This window comes from Eucalyptus grandis, chromosome 8, assembly GCF_016545825.1.
Source record: "Eucalyptus grandis isolate ANBG69807.140 chromosome 8, ASM1654582v1, whole genome shotgun sequence".
Lineage (NCBI taxonomy): Eukaryota > Viridiplantae > Streptophyta > Magnoliopsida > Myrtales > Myrtaceae > Eucalyptus > Eucalyptus grandis.
The window spans coordinates 52,324,274-52,335,329 of record NC_052619.1 but is presented as its reverse complement, the minus strand read 5'-3'; the positions used below and the strand labels follow the sequence as shown (position 1 = coordinate 52,335,329).

General features: G+C 37.1%; 1 protein-coding gene across 1 annotated transcript; it reads right to left on the bottom strand.

Moving 5' to 3' along the window:
• Positions 1–179: 179 nt before the first annotated feature.
• Positions 180–2,116, bottom strand: LOC104414949 (histidine-containing phosphotransfer protein 1). Its single transcript, XM_010026175.3, has 6 exons — positions 1,711–2,116; positions 1,442–1,572; positions 1,215–1,283; positions 919–990; positions 690–762; positions 180–566 (listed from the first exon to the last, which is right to left on the bottom strand). Exons 1-6 carry the CDS (start codon positions 1,774–1,776, stop codon positions 486–488), a joined length of 492 nt encoding a protein of 163 aa, XP_010024477.2. The 5' UTR covers positions 1,777–2,116; the 3' UTR covers positions 180–485.
• Positions 2,117–11,056: the final 8,940 nt, after the last annotated feature.

The window sequence follows — 11,056 nt, the reverse complement described above, 5'->3', positions numbered from 1 at the left end:
TCTCTCTCTCTCTCTCGACTTATGCCACAATATGTTTCTCAACTATTCCCATCCTCTCAACTGGGGAGAATGCTTGTCATGCTTATGTTGGAATCACAGATCAACAGTTGAGGCAAATTCAGTTTCCAGTGACATTAACATACCTATGAATAATCTTTAGCATGTGGCAATAAATCACAAACATCAACTTATGAGAGTGCTGACCTGGTATAAATGCTACATGATAATATATCTTTCTCCATCCCAACAGAATCCACCACAACTAGCAAAATTGCGTCTCTGATAGTCAAGCCCCATATCCCATCACATTTCCATTAGCTTCATTTTCTCATTGCTCATATGACAAAAGAAGAAAAACAGAGAGATTAAGCTTGTTTACTAGCGTTCAAGTTTAGTAGTTGCAAACAATATACATGCTGAGCCTATGCAGTATCATAGCTTCTAGATACTTCTTTTTCTTCTTCATAACATGCCAACTATTGCCATCAAAGGATTGGTTGTTGCATTGTTGGGAGTGACCCACTTGTTGGGATTGACCCACCAGCAGCCACAACTTGTTGCTCCAGCTGCAATCAAGTTTGAATCAAGCTAATATATCAGATTGATTAACAAAAGTAGACCGAAATTTTTCCAGTCTTTGGAATAGATCAGGTTGAACGTACTTATTAAAAGAATTTCTCTACACCCACCTTGAAAAGAGTTTCCAGCTTGCTTTTCACAAGGAGGAATTCTTGTTTTATTTGTTGCAGACATCTCTGGCACCTGCAACAAAAGTCATCACTTTCTCCATTATCTTGAGGTTTCATAAGCCCATTTTATGACTATTTAGGCTACACAATATGATATATTTTTTTTATAGGAAAGAGAAAAGGCAGGTAACTTCATATTCACAAACAAAAGATTTCGACAAAAACTCACCCAGGAATGTTCTTCTCCTGACAGAAGTTTCGGAAGACTATGCAGGCATTCTTAACTCTCTCTGCTCCTATGCTGTCAACCAAAGTAATCGACTTTTTCATCACCCATAGCAAATACCTTTATGTCTCTACATTCCGAAGCTTAAAATTTTACCTTTTCAAATGAAATGCCACTCTTAGGACAATCAATTAAAGAAAGTTACATTATTCCAGAAAAAAAAAACATTTTTTTGAAAAAAATAAATGAATAAAAAAGTTGACTCATTCACTTGAAGAAAGGAGGAAATTTATCTATACCTAGAACTGCTGCCCTTCAATTGGTGAACATGAGCATCTACCCTTCTGAAGTCCACATTTTGCTGAGCTCTACATTAGAGAGAGAGAGAGAGAGAGAGAGAGATTAATGAACTTTTCACAGGATGAAGCAAACTAAAAAGCCCCAGGAATGCTGAAGAGATAACGGAGAGAGCATCAAGAAACGGAACAAGATGCATAAAAACAAATAAGATGGTTAATGTGATTACAGATCTCTGGAGAGATCATTGAGCAGCTTCTCTGAATCAGTGAAGAAAAGAGACACCACTTCCACTACAAAATCTGGGTTGCTCTCATCTTGCAGTTCCTGAAGCTGTACGTACTGAGAATCCAGAATCCCCTACTCTCACCCAAGAGGCAAAAAAAGAAGCACATCACAAAGCCAAAAAACGAACACGGAGAGATCAACCTAATGCAAGAGCAGGGAGGAAGGGACACATCCACTTGAGATTTCACATGAATTTTGTGTGATTCTTACCTCTTTGAACAGGGCGCTCGTGTACTCAGCCAACCTCCTCTGCATTTGCATCAGACCCACGTCCATGCTCTGATCTGTTGCTCCTCACCTCCAAAACCAACACCCGCTCACACAGAACGACACAAGACTGACCACTCTGTCCTCAAAGCCAATAGGCTGTGGCTTTAAATAAAGAAACAGAGAAAAACTTGGCAGATCCTGTGGAACAACTGTTCAATTGGAGGCCATAAATGCGAAAGAAACCTTGAAAGCGATCTGATGAATTTATTTGCACGGGCAAAGATGCGGACTTTGCTTGGCTTTGCTGACGTGGTTGGTCTATGAAGGACCCGAAGCTCTTGATTATGCTTTGGATTCTTGCTTTTGCCGTTGTTCTTTGGATTGCTGCGGGTCTTTCCTCTCTGTTTTTGTCTGTTTTCTAAAATCCGGGCCACACTCTCGCTTGACCTGAATGAGAAAAACCTAAAAATAACCTCAAAATTACACCAAAACATCTACGTATACTCTACATATATATAAATATAAATATAATATATATAATAATATATTATATATATTATATGTCCCAAAGAAAGTTTACAACTTCACGTACAATAATATGAATATTGATACAAATGAAATTTTTAGTAAATTATGTATTAAGGTTATTTATGCCTTGTCAAATCACCTTATCTTCAAGGATCCGAATATTCATGTAAAGAACGATATAGGAAATTGTAAAAATGGGGGAGGTACGGAGAATATGATATTTTATTTTGCTGGTGTAAAAACAAGAATTTAGAGGGAGCAGGGAGGCAAATTTGTGGGGTGAGATGATAGGGATAGGGAAAAAGCTTATATTACAATAGGACTTTTAATTGAGTAGATGAGAACTTTTTTTAAAGGGATCGAATAGAATTTCTTAACAGAAATTCATTGATGAAAGCCGCATATTAATTCTTTTAATGTTTAGCATTTTAGATTAAAAGGGAAAAGAAAGTAACTGAGTACTTGTTGAGGAACAGTAGGGTGCTGAAAAGTAGGAGTCGGAACTGGACATGACCAAATTGGCTGATATTGGGCAGTACTGCAAGAATAAATTTAATTCTCAAATTATGGAACTGGTGCAACGGATCTACTTCCCGATTCCACTCAAGGAAGCGGACCGATTGGCTTAAAATAAAATATAGGGCTCGAACTCTTCAGGCTTCATCTCCCTCTCGTTTTTACTCTTCATCTCTTGGCGACCAAAAGTCCTGGTCATTCGGGCAAGAGTTCCTAACCGTGGAGCGTTTGCACATTTACCAGGAGGAAGTAAACATCTAACTTGTGATTGCAGGTCAAATATAGTTTTGAGGTTGTCTTGGGCTTGGCCAGTCAAATATAAGCCCATACGCTGCAGAAGTAAAGTTTGCAAGGGGTTGAAGGCCGAGTTATCATCGGCAGAATAAATAATTTAGAAGATATTTTCCTACAGATAATTATTTGTATCACTTACAGAATGAACAAATGAAAAATAATTTTATGAACCATGTAAGTGTTTAGACAAAAATTGTTGTGAATAATGAAAATAATTTTCGCTAGTTAATTTTTTGAAATGATATAAACGATTATTTTAAAAAAGATAATTTTAAAATTATTTATTTATTGCGTAATAAACAGGACCTAAGATTTTTTGAAACTTAGGAATGATCAGCCGATGTTTCATTCTCGAAAATAATTCCAGCCAGGACGAGGCCAGAGTCCTCATTTTCAAATGAAAAATCTCTCTCGTGTCTTAAAAGTGACAACATCTTATAATCACGATGCACGGAATCCACTCATTCTAATACATCCATCAGACATGAGCTCCAAGATAGCAGTAGACAACACACTGTCTAACACCTCATGGCCAGACACAAGTTCTAAGCAGGCGGTGGTAATTGGTAATTGGCAATTGATGGCAAATATGAACTACATTTGGCGTTGGGCACCAACATCGTCACAAGCTTTCTACATTTGTCGAGTCCCACTGATAGACAGAACTGGCAAGTATCTTGGTATACCTTCAGATTGGGGACATTCTAAGAAGGAAATGTTTTCGTGGATATTGGGTCAGATGCAATCTAAGCTGCAAGGCTGGAAAGAGAAGTTGATATCAAAAGGGGGTAAGGAAGTTTTGCTTAAATTTGTTGTGCAAGCAATTCTTAGTTATGTTATGTCTGTTTTTAAGATACCAGTGTCCATTTGTCGAAGAATTGAATAGCAAATTTCCAGATTCTGGTGGAAATCGAGTACTAATAGTTCTAGTATTCATTGGCTGAAGTGGGATGCACTTAAAAACAGAAAAGATGAAAGAGGTTTGGGTTTTAGAGAACTTATTGCTTTCAATAAAGCCTTACTCGGCAAACAAGCATGGAGAATATCACACCAACCTTTATCACTATCTAGTAAAGTTTTGAAAACACTGTATTTTCCTCTTCAAGATTTCAGAAATGCCTCGAAAGGTACTCGTTTGCCGAGTAAGGCTTTATTGAAAGCAATAAGGTCTCTAAAACCCAAACCCCCTTCATCTTTTCTGTTTTTAAGTGCATCCCACTTCAGCCAATGAATACCAGAACTATTAGTACTCGATTTCCACCAGAATCTAGAAATTTGTTGTTCAATTCTTCGACAAATGAACACTGGTATCTTAAAAACAGACATAGCATAACTAGGAATTGCCTGCACAACAGATTTAAGCAAAACTTCCTTACCCCCTTTTGATATCAACTTCTCTTTCCAACCTTGCAGCTTAGATTGCACCCGACCCAATATCCACAAAAACATTTCCTTCTTAGAATGTCCCCGATCTAAAGCATCGATCGCTTGTGTCTGTCGATCCTCATTAGGCCTTCTAACCGACGTCTTTGCTCAATCGGTGGTTGCATCCTCAGCCCTGCAAGCGGACGCGACGACGTTAAACCACACGCTACACTTTGTGCAGGACAAGGGCAAAACCTCAGATCGGATGACCTTGGAAACCGATTGCTCCGTTCTTATTGAGACGATCTGCCACAATGCACTGCCGCCTTGGGAAATCAGAGCTTTGATCGACGAATGCGTAGAGCTATTTCAACGTTGCCCTAATTTGTGGATCGTCCATTGCAGGAGGGGAATGAACAAGGTGGCGGACCGGGCTGCGAAAGCCCATTAGGCCGGTTCGTTACCTACGGATTGGGTCTTTAATCCTCCTTTGTTTTTAAGTGAATTGTTGTCTTTCGATATGTTGCAAAACGTTCCTTCTACTTTTCGGTAATAATATTATCTTTCGACCCAAAAAAAAAAAAAAAACCTAGTAAAAAAAAAAAAAAATTTAAAAAAAAAAAAAAGTTTACACTTTAGTTCCAGGTGGATAAGGTCAGTTCTTGATTTCATGAATAGAAACCATTGAGTATGATTCTCAATTTCAGGGGAGGAATTGACTTGCCCTGAAACTAATCACCCATACTAAAAGGTGGGTGATGTCCAACTATGATATGATAGTAAAAAAATTGAATTATTCTATTAGGAAGAGGGCAATAAATAGAATTTTATGGTCAAATTTGATGAGCAATAACACAATTAATTTTTTTGATAAAGAGTAGAGATGTGCATAATAGCATTGTGCAACTTCTTTTTTCTTTGAAAATTCTAATGTATATTATGCGGTTTGAGTACTATCTAGCACTTCGAGTGATATTATACCTTTCAAATCCATATACAATGAGATATTGCTTGTGAAGTAATTCTTAAATAAAAATCCACTTTAAAAGAGTCATCAGTAGGGCACGCCCGAAACCCCCGAAACTGGAGCTGTACGCGGGAATCGCATAGAAACAAGAAAGAAGAAAGCATCCTCTTCTTCGGAGAGGAACCGGAATCAAGGTAGAAGAAAGAGGGACGATCGGACGATTCAGGATCGGAGTCCGGAAGCCGTGACTCGTCGCCGGTCTGACGATTCGGATGGAAGCTGCGTAGCTTAAGGGTTATTATACGGAGGAAGAAATTTAGGCGTACAAGGCCAAGACCAAGAGGGTGCTTGCACGCTGCGTGCAGTATTTGGTCTTTTGTTGATTTGACTGTCGTTGTTTTGCTCTGTGTAAAATTAATTATCGGCCTTCTCTTGCTGTAATTATCCAGGCGACGTGCGTTGCCAAGAAGTTGAAGTGACGGTCCTTTCGGTGATTCTAACCTCAACGAGAAGTGTAAGTTTTCGTTCTTGATTTGAGGATTGCCCTTGAAGTGATATTGTCGGTTCAAGGACGATCTTGATTTCAATCTTGATGTGGCTGGTGCTTGTGAAGGTGAATGCTGATTTTTGCCCTTTTCCCTGAACGGCACGAGCCTTTATTTCTTGGCCATTATAAATAGGAAAAACCTAATTTTGATCTTATTTTTAGTGTCGCAAGGAATTATTTTGACTCTGTGGACCAGAGGAATAGGTTTTAGAGGCATGGTTAGGAAAATCCGACCCCGAGGCCCAGGCTGAGTATAGTTTGTTGTGGAAAAGATTGGGATGTCTCGCAGGCTTTAAAAATGTCAACAGATGCGAAAGCACTATCTTCCATGGAAATAGTGTTATGTGCATTCCTTGGTTGCTAGTGTTCTCTATGTTATTACTCCTATTAGATAATGTGGAAAGAGAGGCCTTCTCATTTACTTCCAAACTGCGATCTTCCAAATGTGTTTTAGTTTGAAACTGAACTAAACACTTTTTTACTGTTAATTGGTACTCTCTTCTGTGAGGACAGGTTCAATTTTTCAAATGCGCCCCCTGGTCACTCAATGAAGATATAAGCGATTAATGACATCATCAAGTGAACAAAGGATTCTGTCATTGATTTGGTTGATATTTGGAAGGAGGGCTCTTAATCTAATGGGTGCTTTCTTCTTGTGTATGTACTGAAAAACTAGCCTTATGTATCTTTTTTTTTTTTTTTTTCCAGTCTTAACCTGAATTGTGAAAACTTCAATTTTACCCGGACGCAGTAAGTTCTGTCAGCTCGCATCCTATTGGGTGACATGATGACGCGGTGATGATATGATGCTAACTATGCATATCTAACATAGTTCAACGTAGAAATAATTGAAGCACATTTAGTTTCATTTTAGATCTAATGCTATTGCCAGATTTGCTAGCATTGTCGTAAAATGGACAGTGGCAACTAGAACCTTAGTGGACGTAGCTATTAGGTGCCACCGACACTTTCATATCGATGGTTTATATTCACAGAGTTAAATTCTGTAAAAATTAGGTCCAGCTATCAAATCCCAATGGGTCCTATTAGTCACTAGTTGTGGTAGTAGTGATGGACGCTGATCTTACCTTTCTCTCTCTTCTTCTAGCTCATGAGAATCAACTCCACAACAGTGCCATGTTAGTGCCTAGCCAACTGTCATATCGATGCTAAAGGCAGGGTAGAACTCCTATGCACCTTAGAATTCAAGATGAAACTTTAAGTTCCTGAAGTTCGTGGTAGAGTTGAGAAAATTCTTGAGGTATTTCTGTTCTTAGTCTTTTGCTTTTTTTTTTTTCAAGTTATAAGCCAATCTAAATATGCAAGTAAAAAGTTCGGGGTGGGCTATTTGAAGCTTTTTTTGCTCCATCAAGTTCTTTGAAAAAGGTATTGTTCTTCATATGATGCGATGTATCACATAATTTTCTTGCCTGCTCTTAGTTGTGCCATCTTCTAAAATCTTTAGATCATCTTGATGGCCATCTGCTACTTTTGTTTGTGCACTACGGATTCATCAGGGTTTTGTCACGGTTCATTTGTTGAGCTAGTCTTCTTGTTTATAAATCTGTCATTATCTGTACTATGCTTCAAATGCATTACCCTTGCAAAGTTCAGTTTTTTTTTTTTTTTTTAAAAGTGGTGTTCCAATGTCTTTAGGAGATAGTTGACTTAGTCTTCAACCCCATGCTGCTGTTGTTGTTGCTGCTTCGTCGCCTGCTTAGAACAATAAAAACATAAACCTCACAACCATTTGTCTGAGCACCACAATATTGTGATTTTGGGGTGTGAACCGTGCCCTATTCACTTCCCCATCCACATGAATCTTTTGCAGTATCTCCATTTAAAACCAGTGAAAAAGAGAAAGAAAACATCAAGACAACAGTATAGGCAAGGACTTGGGCCATAGGCCCAGGCCTGTCTCGATGTCTAACCCGAGTACGTGTGTTTATATTATATTATGGTATGGTATGGTATGTCGAAAGACCATTAGTTGATTAATTAGTGTAATTAAGTCTCTTATCTTAATTTCTTTAATTGCGCAAGAGTAAAATATTTCTCTCAAGTTTGTTACTAGGGTTTTTAATCGACTTACTAAAACTAATTAGTGGCGAATCCTGAATGAAAATTATTTACAAAGTTAAAAACTTTAGAACATAAGTCACAATTGGTGGGCTCGGGAGAGCCCTTAGTCTTTGCACTTGTGGGAGTGTTTAAGGTCATGACATTGTGAAAATCTATATATAAACAAGAATAGACCCCATCTCAAATTTGATTAAGTTTTTTTTTTGTTGAAGTTGACTTTTGTCATGATCTCTTTTTCCATCCAAGGAAAAATGAAGAGGTTCAAGGGTATTTGCCTAAAGAGATGAATCAATGCCCTTGATTAGGCGCGCTCTCCCAAACCCATACCTCACGTGACGTTAGATTTTGTATTTTAATTCTTAACAACCTATGTATTTCTAAGTGTTACCACTAGCTTATTGGGGTCGGTCTAGGATCCAATCAAGACGCAGAAATGTGGTCTCGATTCCTCCGCAATCAGAGATTTCTAGGAATAGGGACTTGTTTATGCCAATGTTTCTTAGCATCCTTATGGTATCATTAACTTGGAAGTTGTTTATCTAAATGGCCACACAATCTTGACTACCAATTATAATTATTATAAAACAGCTAATCATCTGTGCAAATGTTTTTTGTAGGTTTGTTTTCTTAATGTCTAGACTAATCCTAATATAATTTAGAAAAGAAATTTATACTCAAATTAATGAAAAGTAGTGCATAAGTAAACATTCAAGAAATTGAAATGACTTGAAAATAAATGCGGAAAAGGAAAACCCGATACAAGTCGGGCAAATAATATTACATGGCCTTATTATCATGCCCTAGGATAGGACCCCATAAGCAAAATGAGAATTTAAATGTGCATGATATTACTCTAAATGCATGAAATTATTCTAAATAGTTTTAATCTATGAAAAATGGATTATTTACAAAAATGATTATAAAATATCAAAATAGCATTAAATTAGGAAAAATGACCTTATAAAAATTAATAAAATTTCATAGATGTCATTTTTGCCTTAATTGATACCATCTATCACTTTTATAATTTTTTTTTTTGAAATTTTTGGATTTTTGGATTTTTTTCATTTTTTATTATCATTTTTTTAAATAATAATAATAATTCCCTAAACCAATATATGCTAACATTGAACAACACGGCACATGAATATCACAATAATAGAGCTTAAATCGACCCTTTTAAAATCGAAGCTTGGTTCCGACATTTTATCAAACACTTGGCTTGCATAAAAAAACCTCAAAACAACACTATTACATGCAAAAAAAAAAACAGGTTTAACTAGAAATCACAGCCTATAACACACAAGAATCAAACTTAAAACAACCTCTAATATGCAGGTTGGAGCCATTTTGCAAATCTGGCTTTGAATCCAAGTCAAACGGACATGTCATATGCCCATATTGAAGACCCGACAACCATGCATGCAAAATCTATATAAAATATTACTCCATCAGAATGAAAATAACATAGACTTTTAAGTGCAACAAACATTACAGAGAACGATCAACTAGACACATCAAAATGAACTTTTCAAGAAGCATACATGCATGATCTATGCTGGCCAACCATGTCTCAATGTGGATTGGCTTGGTTTTTGGCTCATGTTATAGATGACCTCATGGTTCACAAAGAGATTTAAAGACTAAACCGGGTTGTCCTATGCATCATTTGTACTCCCATATAACATTCATTAAAGTCACAATGATAAGTAATGCACGAAAATGAGGCATAGCAAAATAAATATGCAAAACTCTTGAAAGATTTTAACACTTAAAAAAATTAGCCTTGAAAATCAGTTTTCTAGACTGGTTTTCCTCTTAATTTTTCATGGTTGAAACATGTTCAAAATTGACCAAAAATACATTTAAGATTCTTACCTTACTTCCTAATTTCTTTTTCAAGTGGCAATTGTTTGAGGAAATGAGAAATTATCCTCCGGGTTGCACGTGAGAAATGGCTCATTCAAACTAAAAGTGAGATCTATAGAAGAAAAAAATGACAACGAAAGTTTTTGTTGACCTCCAAAATTAGACTTCAAAACCCCTTTTGTTGACCAAATTTAAACCAACCCAAACTATATGTATTCTAGTTTGTGTTGTAAGTTGTCTTTCCTCATTTGTCTCACTTTTCTCAAAAACACTCGTTTTTCCTCACACATGACCAACCAGGCTCAACACAAAAATCTTAGGACTCCCTTGGCCTGCCAGGATGGCATCTTTTCGGGGGGCTTTAGGAGGTCTTCCCAATCTCCATTTTGGATGTGTGACTTATTGTTGGAAAGATCTTTGAGTGAAGTTTCACTCTTTAGTTTAAAGCTAATTTTGGCAGTAAGTTTGTGAAAATTTCACTTTTCTCTAGTAAGGTCGGTCTGAAATTTCTGGGTTTTTGCTTTTCTAGAGTTGCTTCTAAGGGTGTCTTTGGGAAATGATTGTGAGCTCTCTCTTCTCCCCCTTGTCTCCTACCTTTCATGCCATAAAAGAGTTTGCTTCAGTGATCTTATCCCTGAATCAAGAGATTTTTGGTCGGCCTTTTGTCCACATACCAAGCCTGTCAATAGGGCTACTTCAACAACTTTATGACTTAGCCAAATTTTCAACTTCTGCAGCTATTGAGTGTGTGGATTTTGCTGCGATTTTCCTGTGCTTTTAGCAACTTATCCCTTGCCAATTTTTGTTCACTTGCACTACTAATTATGGTCTTCCATCACGTGCAAAGATCAGACTGATTGGGATGCTGAGTAGGATATGGTGGATTCACAAATGTGCTTAGTAGCTTTGAATTGAGACTTGACCATGGGCTGGGTTTTGGTAGTTGATTTGAGTGCTTTAATCCACCAATTTGACTGTTTTTTTTTTTTTAATCAATTAACAAGCTTGTGTATAGTAATTTAAGATATTGACCATTTTTTGCAATTGTCTCCACCCAATTTTGCAAGAAAGTCCTTCAAAGTTGGCCATTTTCTTGCCAAAGAATGCCAAATTCAATGCAATTTGGTTCTTTTTGCTCGATTCGATTAATTAGACCTGACCCAAGTTCAATTTCAACT

Coding starts and splice junctions, on each gene's coding strand:
- LOC104414949 (XM_010026175.3), bottom strand. CDS start 1,776: ATGGACGTGGGTCTGATGCAAATGCAGAGGAGGTTGGCTGAGTACACG. Junction 763..918: donor CAGGAGAAGAACATTCCTGG/GTGAGTTTTTGT, acceptor CTTTTGTTGCAG/GTGCCAGAGATGTCTGCAAC. Junction 567..689: donor AGCTGGAAACTCTTTTCAAG/GTGGGTGTAGAG, acceptor ACTTGATTGCAG/CTGGAGCAACAAGTTGTGGC.